The following is a 23,655-nucleotide window of genomic DNA, read 5'->3' on the forward strand; positions in this document are numbered from 1 at the left end:
AACACGACTCGTCTTGCGTGGGATTTTCCCAACAATTTCTGGAGGTGATATCATAAGTTTCAACTCTACATGTGACATACGGAACTTTCGAAACACCTGCAACGTCCACATTGAGTACTAGGAACCAAAAAAAATGAAAAAGGAAATACGAAGTGCCGTGAACTTTCTGAAAAACCTGCTGAGGACTAGCAATGTTAACGATCAAAATCTCGACGCTTTCGGCAAGAAGCTCCAGGAACTACTCAGAGTACACTACCGACATCACTGGTTTCCAGACAAGCCAAATAAAGGGAGCGGCTACCGGTGCCTCAGAACCTGCGGTAACAGGATAGATCCAGTCATTCTGAAGGCTGGTGAAGCGGCGGGCCTGGGCTCCCATACGCTTCACATCATCATGCCACAGGAGCTCACGATATGGATCGACCCCGGCGAAGTCTCGTATCGCATTGGGGAAGAGGGCTCGATATGCGTCCTATTCGAACAGATACAGGCGAAAACCTGCAAAGAAGAGGTCCTTGCGTACTCAAACAACAATGCTGCCGACTGTTTCCACCCGAGGTATGCCTCAACAATGGCGATGTCATAACCATAACAGTGCTAAACGAACTTGACTGAACTGAACTTTGTCGTCTCGAAACGATCTACCAGTTTACGGTCTTTCTCATCTTGATGCAATACAGTTGTAAAGTTTACGTCGGAACTGTTGATATATAATAGTTTATAAATCTTGTACAAGATTTTGTAGTTACTACGGATGGCCCTTTTTGCGCCACAAATGTATAATTTGGCTGTACATGGAAGTTGAATTTTATCATGCTTTGTGTAAATTTTGTGAAGATCTAACACTCTAAATGATATGTATTTTTACAGTGGCGCCCATTGGTCACGAAAGCTTTGTGTAGTTGGGCGCGCTGAAGCCCGAACAAGCCTCTCGATTGGAGTCTTTATTTTATTACCAATTTCTAACGAGGATTTACATTCCGAGGCATTTTATTGTATTGATAGACTTTTCAGAAAAGAGAAAGAATTTCCGTTAATAAAAAGAAAACTTGAAAAGTTTTTTGACGCATCAAAATGGCTTCCAGCGTCTCTTCTCTAGCACGTAAACAACGAACAGCAAGCGAGATGCATTGTGGGCATATAGATAGGTTGACCTGTTAGCCAAGGTTGGCGTACTATTAGCATCACAGTAATGGAAATTCGTCTTGTAGTTCAACGCGCAAACAAAAACTGCAGTGATTCATCATTGCAGAACACATAACCTGTAAGCTAATCCTAGTCTTGTTTTCCGTAGAGGAAACAAAATCTTTTTCAAATTATGCCTTCCCAGCCTATTGATTGAGATTGCATGATTGGGGCTTGCAAAAAAGTCTACGATATAAATATTTTACACAACTCGCAGGTATTTTTGCGTGCTTTATGCATAGCCTATTCAATGCAGTTAGAGTTAGTTCTCCCGCCCATCGTATCTTCCAAGTTCGTTTGCATTGAAAACGGATATTGTCTGTTCGTAACGTAAATGAATGAAAAAGGAACTCTGCCTGTTCACGTATTTCTGCGTTATTTATGAATGAGAAACAAATTCCTTGGTAATGTCTTTTACCACCTACGTTTGAACTACGTGTATTAGTTTTTTTTAAGAAATCGACAAGCTTCTGTAAATAGATATGTACCAAACTTAATTCCCTGTTGTAAGATGACATATAGCTTATTACATGTATCTATTCGCCTTATGATAGCGCACATCATTTGCCTTGATATCGCGTATGAATAACGGACATCAGAAATGGTGCACATGGTTCACCGTCGTGTCGACCAGATTTTTTGTACTGAAACTCCAATAGTAGCACTGTCAGTACCGCACATTTTCAAACGGATCCTGTGGGAAAAACTTTTGAACAATCAATCAAAGAAAAGACAACTAGGAAACTAACAAACCGGGCCCGTTTGAAGGCCTCCAAACTCCTCCCTCGTTCAACTGACGTTGTTGCACCGTTCCATCCAAGTGTTAGGAATAAACAAAATAGGAAATCGCAAGGGGTGCAAAGGCATGGTTGATTTTGTGTTCAATTATTTACATTATGAATACTTCCATATTGCCTGATGATGTTATGATCTTTTCACTAGTTGCAACAAATATTGTTTACACCTATTCTCTCGTCCCAACGTGCCTATGAGATTCATGAGGATGATGTTCTATCGAAATGAAGGTTCAAACATTTAGTAAGTTTCAAGTCAAACGCGGGCCACTTTGTTCCCAACCCTGATGTTGTACGTAATTTAGCTGGCTTGCTGCGTAATGTTTTGCTTTTCCGTCAAAAGCTACAGGCACAATAGTCTGCCATGATAGACCTATTACAACAAAGCTGAACCAATGTGAATTTTTGTGGAAAATGCAAAACAAACACAACTAAGCGTATATGGCATTTGGTTTTTCATGGAATCATCGTATCCATACCCGAGAAATACAATTATCGTGTTAATGGCCGTCTTTCCGTCGACTCGCCGCGCCGAAGGCTATCGCTAGCATGGGCGCCTGTGCACACTGACTTGTCCGTACGCGCACCTAAGTAAACTGAGTAATACACCTGCCGATAACATTGATAAAGCGATGTCAAACAGCGAAATATCGGTACAATGACCTCAACCGGGGAAGGGCAATGTTCAACGTCGATGCCCATTGTGGGTTGTCGACAAATTCATATAGAGGGACCGTGTTCTATTCAAGAGTGGCCCAACTGCCTCAACTGACTTTACCGCCGAAGCTTCGGTATAAGCAGAAATCGTTTTTTACCCGGGTAAAACGATTGTCGACGCCTTACTTACTCTAATCAGTATATAATCTACAAATGAATAGAAAAATTTTGCATGAAACAGGGCGGGGTTTTTTATAGACACAGTGTCATGATCTATTAATAACAATTGACGGGAAACTCCTTTCAGGACAGTAGCGCTACAGTTTGTGAACGGCCGCCGTAAGAGTGTCGTCCTGCACGTACCAAGCCTATATATCGATCAACAACGTACATCCGGGGCTTACTTGGTTTCACGCTCCAGTGGGTATGCAAAGTGAGCACATTGATGTACACCAGCTTACAAAGCCTGCAGGGCTAGGGAAAGCCTTTCGATTTGGAGAGGGGAATAATGCACACATAGGAGACAAGTGTGCATTATTGCAGGGTTGTGTGTTGTTACTGGCTGCGCCTCTATCCACATTGCGCAACGACCCACACCATTTTGTGGAGGAACGGTGAGACACATGAGACAAGCTGCATGAGAACATATGGAAGAAAGAAACACTTTTCACAAACCTTACACAAAAATGGAAACGATTTCACCTTAACATGTGAAAAAGTACAAGTAATACCAATGTAACCCCCTTTCCATGTAATTGTAACACGTAGGCCTATATAAAGTATCCGACATTTTAAACACCTAAGTTTATCACAAAGAACTGTGGTCTTTGCACGGCTGATTCAGGGAGAAAGCAGGGAGAGAGTACAAACAAGGAGAATTATTCTCCTTGTCTATGATTTTGGCCTCCACTACGGTCAGTCCAGTCCGTGCCTCCACTGTTATAACAAAACTTCTTGAACTTTTCCTCAACGGGAATCGCCAGCGAAACATATTTGCCATATTGTACTAATGATACTGGTGCTGCAGATAGAAACTCATAAAATAAATGTTTGATCTTGACTTAAAGGGTATTTTTCCTGATAGCGGGTAACTATCATTCATTTATTTTCTGCTATTATCAAAACCAATTCCCAACTAATCAATCTCATACAGCTACATGTAATTATGTGCGCTACTCAGGTTTAGCTACATGTAATTTACCTTCCATCAGTAGGCGTACCGTCTTTGTCACGTGATAATTACTTACACGTGTGTATGTAGGGAAGAGTATTTTATGTAAGGGTTGGCGAACCTTGGTTTGAATTTTTGCTGCATGATAATAATAATAATAATAATAATAATAATAATAATTTTAATATTTTTATTAAAATTAATAATAAGCATCCTGGATTCAACGTTGTCTACAGAGACACTCTTGGAGACAACATCTCCATACTGTAGGAAAAAGACAGCCCAGCGTTCGGTATATGTCATCCGAACTAATTTCGCATACAACGAAAATTATTTTACAGCAACATCAATTATTCTAAACACTCGTGAAAACATCTCTGCAGTTGCATAATCAGGCTTCGAACCGCGTATGTGATTGCCTTAGAGAATGCAATGCAGGAGATTTGCTACGTGAGTCATTGCCCATCCGATGACCTCGGGGTGTAGTTCAGTGAAATGCAGATCAGTCCCAATCCGATTCTGATGCTATTTATAGTATACATGGAGCAACAGACAGACAGCGTGTTGTGTGAGTAACGGCGAAATGATCATCCCAATCGCCGAAAGGTGTGTCCAAATTTATGATATAGTTGTTGGGAAATTTAGCCACTGTCTTAGAAGGCAAACTTGGTAAATTCGTTGAGTTTAAGTTTTCTAACGGGGCTAGCCTTTTTGTTACTCTGATATCGCGATGAGTTGCTTGCAACGTGTGTGCGAGCATTCCAAGGGCGTATGCTTCATTGCAAAACGGTAAGGCTCCAAGGTGTTTCCAAGGAACACCACAGCCCTCAAAGTCTCCCGGTGATTTTGTGTTGATTAGGGAAGTTGGGTCCACCTTTCTCCATCATTCAAATCGCCGGGGAAAGCGGTCAATGGGACTATAGCAAAATGTGGCCATGGAGGTAAACGTCTGTTGTTTATACTAATCTACACTGTACACACTTGGTGAAGAACACCATTGCATTGGCAAAGATCAGACCTGTCTCAGCCACTTACAAATGTACCCAGGGCTGCCTTTAATTTGTCTTGGAGGGGGGGGGGGGGGAGAATTGTCTTTAATCACGAAAACATGTACTAGTATATCTCCGCGAACAGTTCTTTATCAGCTGATGTTTCACGGCTATATAAATGCCAGGAAAACTTACAATTGCGCAGAGAGTCAAAAATAGAGATAGATAGCCCATGGAGGTAGACCTCCATCGATAGCCCTAAGATACTAAGCCCCAAGATACGATAAGGTAGCCCCTAGATATCTGTACAGTGGAAGTTTATATCTGTAGGACCATTCCTATCAGAGCAATACTTTTTTTGTCTCTCATTCTCAAGCAGGGCCTAAACAACTGGAGGAAGATTTAGTTTATCAACATACCATGAAAATCAGAGGATACCATGACATTGGCACTATAGGCATTATCAGATAATATTATCTAAGTTATGTAAGTTTAATAGAGTCTAATATTAAAAGGAAACGGAAGAGGCAGATGCCCGACATGCAGGTTTATTGTATTATATCGGGTAAAATCGATAATATCGTCTAACATCTAAGTTAGAGTCTAATGGTCTCATGTTCCAGGAACTCTCTAATTTATACATTTTAGACGATATTATCCAATAATGAAGATAAAGCCTATGTCGCGCCTTCATGGAAAATCAGCATGCGCCATCATCTGATCGTGCATGATTATCAAACTGTTAAATGTACGGCCTAATCATCTGTATACATGTATATCAAATGATAATTTTACATTGTCTGCACATTGATTTAGAGCTTGTTAATGAGAATGGGACTTGGATCCCATACTTTCAAAGTTTGAGAAATAAAGAGGCCGGCTTATGCGTAAAAGGATACTAGCACTGGCAAAAAAATTGTGTACATATCTGTGCATTCAAATCAATGTAACTCTGTGTTTATGAACAACTCAACTCAGCAAAGTGTAATTTATAATTGATCCGAAAGGTTGCTAAATCAAAACTTAAAAGGTATGTGTTTCACTATTATATGCATATGTACTTTGAGAAGCTGTGTTTTAGCTGTTTCTTAATGCATTTTTGGGTCCTTTTTTGTAATAGTGTTGAGAGATGGCTGCAAAGAGGTAGCCATTACTTTGATAGGATGGAGTTGTCACAGTTGACTGATGAGTGGACTTATCGAGGTGAAGGAAATGCAAGTCTGGTCATTGCATCCAAAGACGTGAGTTTTTCAAAGATTCTGTCCCAAAGCCTGCCAAAGATACCCTTTGCCTTGTTACTTGAGATCCTGTTTGAGAGGCAACATGTTTCAATAATACCTCTACTGAACTGGCGAATGCATCTGCTTTTTTCTGATTTGTACAAAGTCACACACACACACCCACCAAACAAACCTCAAAAACAATGTTGATAAGAGAACCATCACATGAAAGTTTGTTTTGAATCATGCACAGACACATGAGGGGTCACACTTGATGTTTTGATTTGCAAGCCCAAGTTGTCTGGCAACAAAGTCATTCATGTCCTCAGCACTTGGATAGAGTAGCTCGAGCTGCAAATCAACTCATTGCATGTCAGGTCCTTTACCCTGCTCCAAAAATGTGCCCTTGGTTACCAAGGTAAAATGCATAAAATGCATAAATTGTTCTGCTGTCTGGCAAAGCCAGTGTAAGAAAACAAATCAAAACAGAGGTCCAGGCACTTCAATAAAAAACTGCAGTCTCAAAAATCAAAAACTACATCCTTACAAAAATATTTTTGTTCAGCTATACATAGACTTTATGACAGCTTCTTGTGTTATTAGAGCATGTAAGTTTTCTAGCATAGCTACAAACAATGGAGTGAGAGCTGGCCTTTGTGCCTTCCACTCTCAGCAACAGGAAAGCTCCGAGCGCCGAGCTTATGGTTACAGCATTCACCTGCAACACCGTAGGTACTAAGTGTAGACAAGTCATCATGTGATCAGCCAGGACACAGTTCTGGAGCAAATGAAAAAGTGCCCATACCATTTTCTGATGATACATTATGAAGTAAGAATAAACTAATCAGATAAATGTGACCAAGTTTGACACTAAAACAAGCAAAAACAAACAAACAAGACACAGGACTGAAGACTCCCTGTGCAATACTCTTTGAGGAGCCAGTGTACGAGTACAAACTTACTGATTATCAAACTTTGTATCTTGTAACGTTGTAGACCTCAAAAATGATTGAAATAAAGTAAGTTGTATCCTAAGCTGTCTCAGGGTAAATTTATAAGAACAAAAATTCAAACTTGTTAACAGATACATATAACATCATTTTTTCCAACCTTGCTGTCAATAGGTAGGTTATCAGGAAAAGTTGATTCAAGCACTCTTTGACAAGTACGAGGCAAAATAACAGTGGAAGAAATGGCTTTATGTTAGTGAGTTTTATGTGAAGTTTTAACAATCTGTAAAATACTTTCTTCAAGTACAGATCGATTTTTGATTTTCATATTGCTGACAAGATCATGATTTATCCAATTTTATCTCTCTAATCTACTTTACTTGATTTGCAATGCAGGAGAATTTTGTGTACCACTTGCCTAAACAGAGTGTGGATGAAGGAAAGAATAATGAAAATCAGGTAATTTTGCCAGATGTAAAGTAATTTAATTACTGGTGCTTCTTACTCAGTTTTTATAATTTTGAAGGAAAGTTTTAAAATCAGGCTGTTTGTTGATTCTTATGCAGATTAAGTTGATCAGAGAAAATCTACTGTTCATCATCCTGTACATGTATACATTGCTGAAAGTTTTAGACTTGACTGAACAGAAAAAGCATGAAGATCTTGTCAACTTGAACAATTGAAAATGATTAAATAACTCAGTTGTGTTTTATCAACCTTCATATTGTCAATATGAGTTACATTACATCAAACAATTGATGTCACCATGTAATGTGTGGTGTATTCTAAAAGATTGATTTCATTAGTATTTCATTTGATTCAATTTTTGCAAGTAACATGCAGACTTAAGAACTTTTGGATGTTGACATAATATCCATTTATACATGAAATTGTTGATTTCATGTCCTTTTGTCTGACTGTTGTTACATTTCTGATATAAAAATATATATGTTCATTTTATAACTCAGTAAGGGAGCCTAGTGACTTTGACAAGTTTTATATCTTTTTGCTAGTAAATCAGAAACATGTCAGCACTGCAGTAGGGCAGTCTCATCAGTTACTTCAATACCAATGATATGTCCTCTGAGAGCAATCAATACATTTATGATCTCTTATACCGGCCTCATTGCCCATAGCCTCTGTAGGTGGTCCATACCATCATTAATTCTATATTGTGTCATATAATATGTTCAATTCTCGACATAAAAAGACAGTATAATTTTTATTTTTCAGTCAGGTGATAGTGATGATAACTTGGAGAAATTTCTTGAGTACAAACTGGATTACATAGAGAATGTGATGATGCCACTGATTGGACAGGAATATGTTTGCCATAGGGTAAGTTTAGTTGTTTTGAAACAAATATGAATCATGTCACTGAGAGATGTATAGTCAATGTTGGGATGATATTGGCGGGGGTGGAGGTGGGTGAGATGGTCTTTTATGATATCATGATTGTCAAATTTCAGATCACTTAATCATTTTCAGTAGTCTTGGTCTTTCTCATTTTGGAATACTGTGTCAGTGGAATTTGCTCTGCATGGCAAAAGCTTTAGATAGTTTGTCAGAAAAGTGATAATAGCAACCTTCCAGAAGTGTGAATTTATTATTCAGTTACTCTGACATTATGCAGTGGTCAGCCAACTTTGATTTGCAGTTGTTGTGCGACTGACGCCATTTGTCATTAACATTTGCCAGGCAAGTGTCAGGCCATATTTGGCACATCTTTGATACATGCAAGGGTGGGTGCTAGGTGCTGGGGCAAAGTGCAGTCCAAGTGTATTGATGTGATCACCAGAAACTTACGAGTACAAAAGCTTGTAGCAATGTCATGTGGGACATGTGCAAAGTAATATACAGACGCTGAGAAACAGCTGAAAAGCTATTACAATTCACAGTTATTTCTGCTTAGGGTCTTTTGACAGCTTGGGTAAAATGTGTAAAGTGTGCCAAGGCAATGCTGTGAACTGCACACTTATTGTTACATTAAGCTCTTTTGTCTAGTCTGAGGTGTCAGTGTGATTTCATCTTTTTCATGAGTTGTTAATGACTTCACTTTAATTTGTCTCTTCAGAGTGTCCTTATTTTAGCATCCCATTGACACCTTTTATCTTTGTTCCATTCATTCATTATGCCCAGGAACTTGTTGAAATTTCCAAGGATTTTTTGCAACAAGTACACCAACGATTTCAACATATGAGACCAAAGTCGCGTCTCAGTACCAAAGTGAATTGCAATTGCAGATTTGCCGTGAAATCTCCCGATTTCTGTCAACTATTGGATCAAAACAGTGAGGACGATACAACTTTCTGTGTGGAAATAAAAGTAAGTGAAAGTTTGTGACACAAATTTATGCTCTAAATTCCCAATGTTATCATTGGTCACCTCCATATTCATGGACTGTAGTGTATATGTTCTTCATTGCTACCAATCACCATTTATTGGCTGAATTGGCCTAAATTACTGTTAAAAAGTTTAAAATGAAACGCTAATGTTCAAAATAATTCTTTATAATGAAGTAAACAATTTAGCACTTTATGCTTTCCATACATATAAACCTTTCTAGCCACTGGAAAACTAACATCAAAATAGTAATTTTCTGTGGTTATATTTCAGCCAAAATGTGGATTTTTGCCAGTGTCTGATTTGATTTCAGAAGACAACAGCATAAAGAAATCAGTGTGCAGGTTTTGCATGCATCAACGGTTGAAGGTATGTGAGACAGAACATGCAAATGTTGATGAGTTCAAAGGTCCAATTTCATAACAGTGAAAGTGGTGGCCATGTACACCATGAATACTTAAAACAGAGAAAGTGGTGGCCATGTACCATGAATATTTATGATGCATGGTAATTATGGAGAAAATGAATATCTGCAATTTACAGTGTCAATGCACGTCTCCACTGAGACAAACTGGTTGTCTGAGGGTTTAGTACATTTGGCTGCAACACATAATAGCTCTCAGAAAGTGCTAACATGATGGAATATCTGGGGCAATCTCAAATGAAATCTTCAACCTTCTATAATAGACAGTAGACAGGCCATGGACATCTGTGACACATCCATGGACAGAAACACTAAGACATGTTTTCAGACACAAGGGACACAAAAGGAACATTTCAAAATGTTTGTTTTGCTTCAGGGGTGTTTTATGCAGTGTTCAGTCTATACATCAGACATGTCGTTACTGTGTTTTAGGTATTGATCCATCCGGTTCCTTTGGCAGGTCAGACACTAGTATTGTATACGGTCTTTTCACAAATGTGAATTTTGACCTAACTTCACAAAGTGGCTGTAAATAATACATCCTTGAGCAGGTGAATACCAGCCGAAGTATTCAATCAATCCAGTGGCAGGCATTGTTTACAGGAATAAATTATATTGTTGACTTGCATTTTGGCAAGTTGCAACTATATTGAGTAATTAAGCAACATGCTGCAACTGAACAAATTGACATGTTAATGCCAGTTTTCAACGTCCCCTGCCTGAAGTGTTATCAACAGAGTAAAGACGTGAAAGAATGATGCTATTGTTCTTGCTGTCTTCTTTTCAGGTCAAAGAAGGAAAATGGACGGAGCTGAGTAATTATTGCCCAGTTGATTTATTTTCTGGGTATGAGAATTTCTTGCATCTTAGTCACACACTTTGTGTAGGGATTATGTGTAACACAATATGCCCATTGTCTTTTGTGGTCAAAGGGGATATACCGCAGTAATGTAGGGTTCAAAGGGTATACATATTTTGTATTATTTTACTACTGACAACATGTATTTGTATAAATAGTTGGTTGACCACAATCAAAATACAAGTATCTTGTGAACGCTTTTTTAGCTCACATTTGGTTATACCAATGTGAGTTTATCGTATAAGCTTAAGTCGATGGCGTCTTTATGTATGTGTGTATGTATGTCTGTATGTATGTATGCATGTATGTATGTATGTATGTATGTACGTACGTACAGTATGTCCGTCAACATCAAAAATATGCAAACCGCTGCACATTTCAGCTTGGAATTTGGTGTGTGGATGCATCGTGGGCTATAGATGGGATTTTCTTCAAATGAAATCTACATTGCCAAAATTATGCAAATGAGCTTACAAAATGTGAAAATGGTCAAGAATTAATATCTCAGGAATCGCTGTTTTGATTGCTTTGAAAATTTGTGTGCAAGTACCTTAGGTGAACCATATACAGTTTTATGAATATTGTGAAGATACCCTTAATTTTGTATTTTTACTGAATGTTTTGGTGATTTTTCTCATTTTCAGTAAAAATTCTTCTCTGAAACCGCCAGCCCAATCGCTCTCAAATTTGGGTTGGATCTTTGAGAGGGTGTTACGCTTCTAATTTTTTGAAAATATGACAAAATTGGGAAAATTACTATTTTGGGGCAATTTTTTCATTTTTGGTCAAAAAATCTTAAACAATATTTTCTTCTTAAAACCCCGTGACAGACAGCTTTTGTATTTGGTACACAGACGTACAGAGATGACAATAGTTAGATATGTGGAAATTTTCCTGAAATATACAAATTTTGTATTTTTAAGACAATATTGTCATTTTTGGTCAAGAAAACTTGTTCTCAAAATTACTTGTGTGATAGCTTTGTAATTTGGTATAAAGTCCCGAGGAATGTTATTAGATAAATTTTCTGCTCAAAGTGTTGGGAAACCCCCAAATTTGTATATTTTAGGTAATTTTCTCAGTTTGTGACCTTAAATGACCTACACCAACCCAGGATATGTTGTGAGACAGTTTTGAAGGCTGTGAACATAATTTTGTCATATTTAGTATCAATTTGTAGGAAAATTTGATCCAGAAAACAAAGCTGAGGTGAATTTTTTCATTGCGGACCAATTTTTGCAACTTGTATGTAAGACATACAAGAACTGATGAGAAATTTGGATCCAGGATAATTCCAGATGTTGTAATCACCGCCCACAGTGGAAGGCATTTCACCATCTGTACCTAACTTAAGTGCTGTTTACATTAGAATGATAACACTCATGGCATAACCCCAAGGTTGTAAATATATTTCCTGTCATCTGGCATTATGTAATTTACCAAGGGATGGAACATTTGATATTCAGGAGAGGGTAGGGTCTAGAAGATTGATGAGGTAGCATCACTTTTTTACCAGATCCCTTCTACATTTTTTTACCCACTCCCACCTTTTCTTCTTATCAAACCTTCTCTGTCTATTTTTTGTTGTTTACATTTGCTTAATATGTATTTAGGATCTGCTTGTCCCATTGCTATAGAAGTTGATATGCATGTTCCCTAAAGATGACCTCCAGTACCTAAGTTGCAGACCTTTAATATTTGCTTTTGTCATTCTTGTTTTTCGTGGTTTAAATATTTCTCGAATGGACCAATTCAAACCGAATGTGAGCACACTGTCCTTGACGCTATTTTTCTTTCATGTTTGAAACAAATTGTCAGCTGCAAGCCCTTTCCATAAAGTTGTTAGTTCAAATGTGGAGGTTTTTAACATTCATTTTGAAAAGAAAATCAGGTTATTTCTTATGACTTCCATAAACCAGTGAGAGGGAAGGGGGAAGATGTAAAAGTGGTATCAGTGAACAATGAAAGATTTTACTTTAGAGATGACAAGATGTGAATTTACTGTGAAATTGTATATGAATTTAATTATTGTGTCTCTTTATGACTTTATACCTTCCAAGATACAATGAAAAATGCAAAAACACTTTGGACCATACATTAAAATTCATATATTTTCAATGTTCAACTCCAACAGTGTTGTCGAAATTCAAGGATGTGAAAGGCAAATTTTATTGTTGTTTTTCACTTTTAAACTCAACAAAGTTTCATTGCATGAATTAAACCAATGGACAGCTTACAGAAGCTGTCGCTGTTTTGCTCAAATCACAGTGGAACAAGATCATCCCCAACGTTTACAGCGGTCAAATGTTCAATGAAACAGGCATAACGCTTTCGGCATTGCCTAAAATGTTGGCTGTACTGTTTGTGACATTTGAAGGATTACTGTACTTTTAATTTTGGATTAAACCATCAACACAAATATTTTATAGATATGTAGGAATGTATAGGTAAAAGTAAAAAAGTCCAGAAATCAGTGAAAGAACAAGTCACAGAACAACATGTTGGTGCTGTTAGAGTGAATAAGACTGACTTCTTTTTCATGTTATTAATTTTTTGAGGTAACAGACTAAATATTGATGTGTGATTGATGTGTGATTTCTTTGCAGTAACTCCTCATCTATGTTCTATGCACTGACAGCTTTGCTGTCAAACCCACAGAATAATCTCAGGATATTCAAGGTGTGTGGTTTTCATAGTGTGATTTATAAAATTTAGAAAAGGCCACATGGTTATAGAAGAATTTGGAAGATGTCAAATTTGACGTTATAAGCAGATGAAAACATGACTGTGCGTTTTGGATCCCCAACAGTGTTCAAAAGTAGATTTCTCCTTGAAAATATGCTCCCATTGAGGGGAAGAAAAATGTTTACCAAGTGAAATGTCAAGTTTTGAGAGAAGTAGTGATAGTATGAGTGAGTCCAGGCATATAATAGCTTCTTTGGTGGTCTGTAATATTTCAGCGAGAAACCTGGCTTTTTCTGTGAAAATGTCATATAGTCATATGAAGTTCATAAGCAGTGTAATTTGGAGCATCTCATGGAAGTTTTGGTTTCTTTGCGTCATCACAGGATGGGTCGTTGCTGTATGGGTGCTGCAATAAACAGCCTCCATGTAAGGATGACTGTATTAGGCTCATCAATCGACTGAAACCTCATTTTGGCAATTCTGATGACGTGGATGAAACCATAGCAACCAGGTGATTGTTTTTGAATCCATTCCATCAATTGTTGTTAATTTGGTACGAATCAACATTATTTAACATTATTTCTCCTTTTACCATACTACCTATCTAATGCCATATGATGATTTACCAAAGGGGAGCTGGGTAGAACAGAACCTACAGGCTTACTGCCTCTGGCAAGAATAAACTGCTAATATTTCGGAACAAATTTTTTCAAGCTGTACGACATATTGCTACTGACACCTTGTATATTGTAAGTTGCGTTGAGATGTGAAATAACAATTGCAACTAGTACATGTTCAGTTTTAATGATATTTCTGTCGTCCGTCTTGTTTAAATAAATTTAAGAGAAATCCAGATTGGAGACTTGGGGATGGTGAGGCATTCAGGCAACAAGTTGGGCCTGATTTTTACATTCAACACATTTCAATAGGTTGTAGACAGACATACAAATGTAAATCACAATTTTTCAAAGATGAAACAAAATTACAAGTTGTGTGAAGGGTCATAAATTTGACATTGTCAATCTGGCAAGCAGGCCATGGCCGCATTGTCCCTGAAAAGAATAGGAAAAAAAAATTACGTTGTAAATTGTAATGTGAATCCCTAAATGCTAAGTGCCAGTTTCTACCCAATTGAATTTGTGATCAAACATGATTGGACACTTAAAGAACACATGAAGTTTTGCTCATTACAGTTGGAAAAGCTCAAGATTTCCATAAACATCTCTGCCATTTTATCTGTATCCAGTTTTCATGAGATGGCTTCCTACTGAACACTCATTAGCATAATTGAAAAACTTGTCTGTGATGAGATTTCGAATGTAGATATTTTTCATCATGCTTTCTTCAGCTCGGCTGTCCAAGCTCTGAAAGATGTTATCATTGCAGTATTGTTATCAACCAGTGTTGATACTGATGTCCATGAACCACAACAGGATAGGAAAAGGATGAAAACGGAAACTCCAAAGTACAAGAAATGTTCAGCAAGTGCCTTCAAGCCACAGCAAGAATTCAAAGGTTGGTTTCGGGTTGGCCGGCAATAACCTTTCACCTCAGTTAACCATTTTGAGTGAACTCAATGTATTTGTATGAATTTCCTTCCCAGAGCCTTATTAAAATTGAAACCTTGATACTGAAGCCATGGTAACTGAAAAAAAGAGTAAACAACAAATGTGTGTGAACTGAATTTGTGAGGTGAATGTTGGTGAGCCAGCTTGCAAGCTGTAGACAGTCACACTGTTGATTATTACACTGACTTTCTTTGTCATATTTGTAGATTAAAGCTCCGATCAGTGGTAACAAATCAAATAGTACTGTACTGTATGCCTCAACAGTTCAGATTTCACAGTGAATAGGTTTGCTTTCATCGCTGCCTTGGTAACCTTAGCTAAATTCGGACAGCTGTAGTTTATTATCAGGGAGCGCTAGTGTCATGCGTGGGTGACTAATTTTTTTTTTCTGATAAGCTGAACTCTTGGCCGGCTTTTATTGTGACCATATATGATTTAGTTACCATATGTGGGTGCTGTGTGTGGGTCTACTTCACTCAGTGCGTGGGTGATTTTTGAAAAAAAAAAGTACCATGGAGGCAATATGTGGGATTTTTATTAAAAAGAATGTAGTGACCAATGAGACTTATTAATCGTTAGCGTGCTTGTCATTGAGTTTTGCAAAGCTGGGTTCACCATCACATACATGTATTTCAGTTTTGCTGTTCCTTTAATAGATGTGATTGAAGGAAAATTTAGATAATTTTATTTCCTTTCTGGAGTTTTCAAGAGGACAATAAAGTAATAAATCATCGCCATGGAGGTGATTTTCGTGATGTCATACCAGGCATGCTCAGTGAGTGTTACTGGTACTTTTGATTTTCCAAACTAGTTGGACTTTATATGCATCTATCTTGTATGTTTGTACAAATATATGGACCCTGATTATGTATTCTGTTTTTGCATTTTTTGTTTACTGCATAATATGCCCTGCTTTTAGTGCACTGTCCCCACATCCAGGGTCTGAAGTATGCAGCAATGTCGTCAATGAATGTCATCTTGGTGTTCTGGGCTACATCATATATCATTTTACATCATTGCAACTTTCACCCCATCAGTCTCTGTTTTTTCCTTCACCGTTCGTTGACATAGGTGATACCGTCTGTTGTCTGCCAGAGGGCTGCATATTGCACAGCCTCCTCCAAGTACAGAAACTAGATGGATTGAGCATAGAGGGAATTCATCTGTGCTATCTACGACTTCAAAGACACTTCATGGAAAATCCATCAGATAGGTAGGCTGCCAGAGAGAAAAAAAAACCCTGTTTTTCCATCAACTCTGGGGAGCTGTGTGTAACACCGTAATATGAGAAATGTCAAATACACAATGACTCACTGAGAGGAATTCAACTTATAAAAATTACAGAGTATATCATTTGCCATCTGTGGCAGCCCTTGCTACACTGGCTTTCAGTTGTGTTTGATATGTTCAACTTAGTCCACAGAACAATGATGTGTAAATTTTTCAATACCATTATTCACTTGACGGTAGTGTCTGCCACAGTTGCTGTGTCACATGTGAGTCTACCCATCATGCTGAAGGATAATGGCCAGACACTTTGCAAATCACCAACTGTATGTTCTTTGATAGCATTGCTTGCTATTTTACCTTTGTTCAGTGATTTCACTGATTTTTTTCGGGGGGGGGGGGGGAAGGGGGATTAAAAAGAAATAAAAGAATATATAAGATGGTAAAATAAAAAAGAGTAAGTCATCCAGTATAAGCGAACCAATCAATTTACCAGTTTAAACAAAAATTGGATCTAATATTAAGAGAATTTTGTTTATATAGAATATCTTTATATGTAGCAACATCATACATCAAATTTGATTTTGTTCGATATTTTTAGCTCAAAATCAGCTTACCTTTAATTATGAATTGACTGTTGACAACAAATTCTAGATGAAGTTCTTTAAAGCAGGTGTATTGCCGACATCCCTCCCAGTTATAAATCAAAGTGTCCCTTGATATTCTGAATACAGATTTTACAGGTATCGGTCAGTGCAAGTTTTAAACCTCAACATCTAAATAGCTGATCATGGCATAGGTCATCCATAGATATGCATATAAATTTCATTCAATCAGAACTTTGTGGTGTAATAGGAGAATTTTCACATCTATGGGTATCTTATCTGAGGAAACCTATCAGGTTGCTCATTCAACTCAATGCTCACAGACATAAAACACACGGTCAGGCGTTAGTGATTCAAGAAGGTTGACCTTGTTTCTCACCCCGGTTTCTCACATTAGGAAAAAATGGAAACTGGATGGCCCTTATTCTGAAGGCTTTCTGTCAAAGTGTAGTTGCGATGTACCAGACTCTTTCCGAGATGACGTACAGAAAGTCAATGAGTACTTGGTTTCCAAGACAGCAAAAGATTGCTCCATCATGATAGCTTTGCAGACGGTCAAGGAGAAGTAAGTTCAAATCGATAGCCTAAGATTGCGTTCTTGGACAGGTTTCTAGCTCATGCCTCTGATTGGAGGATTGGCTTCAAAGTTCAGTTGATTGTAGCGCATGAATGTAAATGAGACAATGCATTCAAAATTACAATCGTGGTAGGAGAAAGATGACAAGATAAGAAATCTGTCATTTCCTTGATAAGCAATCAGATAATTGTCTGTCAAAAAAATTTAGAAAAGTATAATGTCTTAAAGACAAACCATTTATACAGTGCATAATCAGTCGAGAGTTTAAAACCTTGCTGTACTGGACACCAAAGCATATTTCCTGCAATTTTTTCACCGCTTTCCACTGATCTGTCTGTGAGCAGGGTTTCAGGTGTGTTTTGTTGACTTCTTTCAGCGTGTTTGACCCTTTCAGCATATTGTTTTAACGTTTACCCATTGTTATCAATGGTGTGCCTGGGCTTGTTTACAGGGACTTTTGGGTGAAGAGGTGAAAGTAGCAGTCTTCAGTCTCTGGTTCTGGCATTAGTGTTTGTTTACATTGACTGTTTGTGTGTTTTTAATCCTTTGTTCTCCTTTGAAAGTTATTAATTTAATTGATTTGTTAAGATATAAAAGCTGATAAAAAAACATGCCCCTTTCATACTTCCATTAAGATAAATGACTCATTTAGTGAAGGAAACTTGATGACAATAATGCCTAAAGAGAGAGTCTACGTCTTGTCAAAGTAACCTGTTAATATCAATATATTCAATTCCCGCATTATTAGTTTGTAAGTGCACATGATCATAGCTACCCACATAGGTAATATTATTTTTAAAGAAAGCAATTTAGAAAGCAATTCCTGCATTCTCAGATGGCAGCAACCGAGTAGTACCCCATAATATTTTATAAGTTTGTAAGCACATATGATCATAGCTACATACGTAGATATTATGATTGCTTGATTTTGAGGAAACAAATTTTTGAAAAAGTTACACATATTTTCCCTTTAATGTAATTAACAGCATCCGAAGCACAAGTGCTATTTAACTATTAATGGCCACTTAGAGAAAGTCAAACAAAATTTCAACTAGAAAGTAGAGTCAATACTCACTTTGTACATCAAGTAATTACTTCGAGTGAAACTTGCTTTTTGATAAATTGTTTCATTGAATGTTACATCAGTGTTGTTTCCTTTATCTATGACTGGTAAAAATTTGCACAATGATGTTTCCAATAATACATGATCTTCATGTTATGAGAAGTGACTGTTTTTTTTCAATATCATTGCATTAATCGTCATCTCTTATAATAATTCAAATGTTTCAATTCTGCAAGTACATGGCATTAACCCTTTGAGTGCTGTAATTTTTCCCACATCAGTTTTCCGATTTTTATGAATTTTTTTCTGTAATTGTTTTTGATAATTCAGGACCAAATGGATATAACATTTTATTGGCTACAGTTTTTGATCAAAATTTAGGGAAAATCTAAACAAAAGAATTGTCTCAAATTGAAAAAAAATTCTACATTATAAATGCGACAAAAATCGACTTTGGCACTCAAAAGAATTGTCTCAAATTAAAAAAAAATTATTACATTATAAATGCGACAAAAATCGACTTTGGCACTCAAAGGGTTTAAAAATTTGACTGGGCAAACGTCTTTTCAGTGAAATTTCTTATGATTGATTTATCTTCTTTATTAGGAATCTCACAATTAACTTAATTGCGATGTTTGTGAAACCGAGATTGTAATAAGAGGGAAAACTAGAAATCTTCCCCAAACTTTTAGAAATGAAGTGTTTCACAATATAAAGAAACAGTTATTGTCTTAAAGTTTCCTTCTGCTCTTCAATGGCATTCTGTGGTGTCCTTCTGCAAGATGTATCGTGTTTACTTACAGCTATTGTCTGCTCCAGGATGTAGGTAGATCTTTAATGCCAGGGGGAAAGTGATGACAACATTGTCATCTATTGAGCAATGGTACAGACTCAAATTCCATTGGGACTCATTCAGAACCCGTGCAATTCACAGGCCAGTATGGTAATGAAAGTGCAACAATTGAGATTCAAGCTTGAAAAAAAAATCACTTTAGAGCTATTTGACGCTGCAAAACAAAATAAGACCCTGTGCATTCTCAGCTGCTGCCTACAACAAAGGGCAACAATACGCCTAGTTGATGGATCGGATTAGTGGCGGCATGCACTCCCAGGGTTTTGTCAAAATACACTCACTACCATGACAATTAGTGCTAATTTTTGTCTCTCATGATGCACAGCTTTTACATGCAAAGGAACAAAGCCCGGAAGCCTTTTTTGGAAATGCAAGTGAAAAAAGGGAATCTTTTTAGCTGGGGAGAAGGGAGATGTGTGCAGCCTTTTCAATAGACAGAAGGATACTTTCTTTTGTAAACATTATGCAAGACAGCATATACATCCTGTTCTATATTGTTTTGATGCTTTTTTATCTTTAAGCACGCCTCTCAAGATGTCCTTTGTGGAAGACAGGTTTGGTCACAAGTTTTACTACAAGATACAGCTCGCCGACCTGGACCCCAAGCCGTTTGATAGAATTCCAAAGTATTATGAACAGGACAAAGAGATCGTGGACAGTTTCATGAAAGAGACCAGCAAGGGCAGGATGTGAGAAAGCAGTGGCAATGTGATGCAGTCAGTGGCTTCATTGAATAGCAGCCAACTAAAATGCAAATGTTGATTTTTGTGTGGGCAGTCATCAAGGACAAGCAAGTTCTGACATAACATGCGTTGCTCATGTGTTTGTCAACAATGACAGACCTGCAGAATTCAGCTGAAATATCCTGCCTTCCATTTTAAAGCTTTTGAGCTCGTTTCAATTAACATTTTCTGCAGTTTACGTTCATGTGAAACAAATATACCTGCTAATCAACAGAGAGGTATCTAACCCTCATTTCAAACATAAAGTGTGAAAACTACATAGTTTTGACTTGTGCATTTGAAACCTGGACTGGACACAGGACAATCATTAACACCACCAATTGGTCAACCTTGGATTCTTCTCAGTGGATGATGAGTTCACATATCTGATTTAAACACAGAGAATAGATCATTTCACCTGAGGATTTACATGCTAGCATGTATATTTTTACAGAAAAAAAAAATCAAAAAAAATCTGTATTTTTTCAACTTTTGTTGTGTTTCAAGCTGTTCAGAACCATTTTGAAATGAAGGCATCAGTTGATTGCTATCTTTTTATCAAGTAACAGTGTAGTGTCCTGCATATTGCATAGTAATGGTGGCCATTTTGAATTTCAAATGCGGGCGACTGAGGGATCCTCTGATACCATATGTCTATCCTGTAACTTCCGATCTTGTCTCTGATTCTGAAAAGGAGTGATTCAAAATTGTCTACCAGGAACCTCGCTTTTCACCCAGGTATCCATATATTTTGTGTCAGTGTCTGAATCAACCTGTCACTGAATTAAAATTTCAAGACACTTTTAACTTCACACAATAGAGCAGACAGCAGACCAGTGTGTAGATGGGGAGACAGCAACACAAAGTGGTTTCCTGACCGAATTTTTTTCCATCAACAAATAGATGCTCTGTGCCGAAAGTTAGCTACTTAACCTGCTCACCTCATGTTTGCTTTTAACCGCAATGTTTTCTTTGGTGTTGGTAGACTACACAGGGAGTTGGCATTGAAAGGGTTTCAATGGACAAGATGTTAAGTCAGCTCTTTTATATTTTGTCACACAATGCATATCTCACTACATGAAATGCTCACAACATCATAAAGTTCAGTCTGAACTGAGCTTTACATGTACTACAGCAGATAATCAGATTATTAGCAAAGTTTTAATACCAAGACATTTCTATCATTCTGGATGCAGTGGTTTTAAACCTGTAGATGGAACTAATCGTTACATAAAAAGCTGTAAAAAATCCTTTGGCATAACACATGATGTATCAAATACTGCTATAAAAGTATTGATACTTTCTGTTGCATCCACGCTTTGGTCTAGTCTTGGATTTTGTCTATATCCAAAGTTTTCTCAGGGATTCTTCATCTGCAGGAAGGTGATTGGAATTCAGTTTGTGAACCATTCTTTTGCAAATGTTTTGTAAAGCCCCTTTGTAATCATGACAGAGTTGGATTTCTGCGCCGGGGAGTTTGAAGAGAAATGGAGCATAGAGCACTGCATAAAGATTGAAGAATTATGGCTCCTGTAAGGCGCATTTTGTACTACAAAGGAAATGAGATGTTTTTGATTTGTCTTGAGATCTACCAGAGATAATTGAGCTATTAGAGATTTATCTTTCAAAGAATTTACTTCAAAGTAACTTTGAAAGGTAAACTTCTGGAAAAACTTCTCCCTTCTTGTTGTCAACGTCTCTAACTCACGTATCAGTGAAGTGGAAAAAATAGCACACGAAGGGTCCAAGCCGGCCCTCTGAGAAGGGTGGGGGGTTGTCGGTCCAAGGCGGCCCTCTGAGAAGGGGGGGGGGGTTTGGTCATGTTAGACCATAGTTTCCTTACTGTCTATGTTTGACCACTGTAAGAAACAGATGGGGATGTGAATAGTCTGTCCTTCTATCTGCTCTGATGAACTCTGATAATCATGATAAATCTCACTCGCTCTGATGTTTATTTTCCGGAGTTGTGCGTCAAATGTTTGTAAATGAATCAGTTCAAACCGTATATCAGTAGAAAATGTTCTATTGTTCTTTTGAATCACCCACAGACTTGTTTTTCTTTAGTTGCGAGTGTTACATCTACACATCAGCTAGAGTGTATTGAAAGTGGAGGCCAATAGTGTTGTTACTAAAAATAACGCCTCTATCTTATTAAGGTAGTATGGGCCTCGAAAGTGAAAGACTTAAACTTCTACTCAAACTTTCCTTACGGAATCTTTCAACCATTCTCTTTCAAAATCATTAAAAATCTGGTGTCACCATGCAAATTTTGGTACCGTAACTATAGATAAAAAAATTCCGGATGTATTTACAAATATTTGACATTCAAATGCTGCCTTCCCTGTATTATCTCTGTGAGGAAAAATAAAATTTTCCAAGCCACAACATTTTGCCAGGACATTATCGAAGGGATGTCTCTACTGTTACAAGAATTATTCAAAGTGTTACTATTTCCACTGATTTTTGTTATCACCCTCATGTGAAACTACCCTGACTGATCACATGGTTTTCTAACCTGGTTTTACCCTTCAGTCTTTCTGTGTCTGGTTTTACCCTTGTACATATTTTCTCAGTGTTCCTAGCTCTACACGGCTTTGTTTTGTACCACACACACAAACCTGTACCTGGGACCTGTACACAGACTAGTTTGAGACTTCAGTCTTTTGTCCTTCACCAAGTGATTAAATGTAAATGAAGGGTTCAGTTCTTTCTTGTCCAGGGTTATTTATGAGCATAAGTAAATGTGTGTGAAGAGCATTTTATCGAAATTCGCAGGTTGAACGAACGCTGGCTTTTTCCATCTCCTCTGTGGTGTTATTGCATTGTTGTAATGGAGCTCTCCTCGTCTACATGAAAATTGAACAGGGATAAATCTGGTGTAAAACAACCTATTGCTCATGAGAAAAAGTACTTAAACCTATTTTAGTGTTTCTTTATCTTTCCTCTCACGTTTTCTATTTTTGTTGGAATTTTTGTTTGTTTTTCTTCTCAGGGGAACTTATTCAGACCCCTGAGTGCTAGGGTTACCCACACAATGTTGTCCTCTCATAGGGGCTGGTCAAATTTCCAGGAGGTTCCAAGTGAAAGCGATGTGTTTCTGTGTATGGCTTGTAATCTGAGCATAACAAAAAAGCTTGGCTTGGTCCTTATGGATCAGTAGATTAGAGGTGGGATTGGGACTGTGTGTCTTGTCATGGCTTCTTTACAATAGTTTGCTGTGCAGTACATACCAATCTAAATAACTTTCATTAATCTGTACATTTAAACAGTCCATCCTTTCCCTTATAAAATAGATGCATATTGCAGTGACTATAGTTTAAAGATCTCTGTAATGTGTACACTGGTCTAAATTTTCCATAGTAACTCTTTGGTTAAGACATGGTTTCGGTGAAGAAAGGGGGAAACCTATGACATGAAGGTTGTATGTGTATATATATATATATATATATATATATATATATATATATATATATATATATATATATATATATATATATATATATATATATATATATAGTCATAGCAATCTTAATTTATGACCTATGCATATAGTGTATGTATATACAAATTAGCTTAATTTGCTAAATGGATGCATGAAAGTTGCTTATTTCATAAAGACAATCATTGATAGTTTCAGCCTGAGAACATAAATGGGTATTAAAATGGTTTGGAAATCCCAATGATCTGTGGGTCACGTACCCAACCATCACATGATAACTCTGGTGTACAAAGGGGAATCCCAGAAGCAGTAACTGGCCTATAC

At 37.3% G+C, this 23,655-nt stretch overlaps 2 protein-coding genes across 5 annotated transcripts; both read left to right on the plus strand.

Moving 5' to 3' along the window:
* The first annotated feature begins 133 nt into the window (after window positions 1–133).
* Window positions 134–586, plus strand: LOC139134493 (protein BTG2-like). The gene has a single exon (XM_070701352.1). It carries the CDS (start codon window positions 134–136, stop codon window positions 584–586), a length of 453 nt encoding a protein of 150 aa, XP_070557453.1.
* A 2,371-nt stretch (window positions 587–2,957) lies between these two features.
* LOC139135764 (inositol-pentakisphosphate 2-kinase-like) lies at window positions 2,958–20,458 on the plus strand. 4 transcript variants are annotated; one of them, XM_070703450.1, is made up of 14 exons: window positions 4,282–4,413; window positions 5,176–5,282; window positions 5,917–6,037; window positions 7,363–7,425; window positions 8,200–8,304; window positions 9,106–9,291; window positions 9,583–9,678; window positions 10,521–10,579; window positions 13,199–13,271; window positions 13,661–13,788; window positions 14,626–14,792; window positions 15,917–16,058; window positions 17,075–17,242; window positions 19,692–20,458. In XM_070703450.1, the coding sequence occupies exons 3-14, from the start codon at window positions 5,960–5,962 to the stop codon at window positions 19,861–19,863; spliced, it is 1,437 nt and encodes a 478-aa protein (XP_070559551.1). In that variant the 5' UTR covers window positions 4,282–4,413; window positions 5,176–5,282; window positions 5,917–5,959; the 3' UTR covers window positions 19,864–20,458. The 4 variants fall into 4 exon arrangements, with proteins under 4 accessions (XP_070559549.1, XP_070559550.1, XP_070559552.1 ...); XM_070703448.1 differs by lacking the exons at window positions 4,282–4,413; window positions 5,176–5,282 and adding an exon at window positions 2,958–3,250; XM_070703449.1 differs by lacking the exon at window positions 5,176–5,282 and having other exon boundaries at window positions 4,261–4,413.
* Window positions 20,459–23,655: the final 3,197 nt, after the last annotated feature.

The sequence above is a fragment of the Ptychodera flava genome, chromosome 6 (assembly GCF_041260155.1).
Source record: "Ptychodera flava strain L36383 chromosome 6, AS_Pfla_20210202, whole genome shotgun sequence".
Lineage (NCBI taxonomy): Eukaryota > Metazoa > Hemichordata > Enteropneusta > Ptychoderidae > Ptychodera > Ptychodera flava.

Bases quoted from the DNA above. Each gene is read 5' to 3' on its own strand.
- LOC139134493 (XM_070701352.1), top strand. From the start codon at position 134: ATGAAAAAGGAAATACGAAGTGCCGTGAACTTTCTGAAAAACCTGCTG.
- LOC139135764 (XM_070703448.1), top strand. From the start codon at position 3,063: ATGCAAAGTGAGCACATTGATGTACACCAGCTTACAAAGCCTGCAGGG. The intron at 13,789-14,625 runs GTGATTGTTTTT...TGCTTTCTTCAG, and splicing joins GATGAAACCATAGCAACCAG to CTCGGCTGTCCAAGCTCTGA. The intron at 16,059-17,074 runs GTAGGCTGCCAG...TTCTCACATTAG, and splicing joins ATGGAAAATCCATCAGATAG to GAAAAAATGGAAACTGGATG.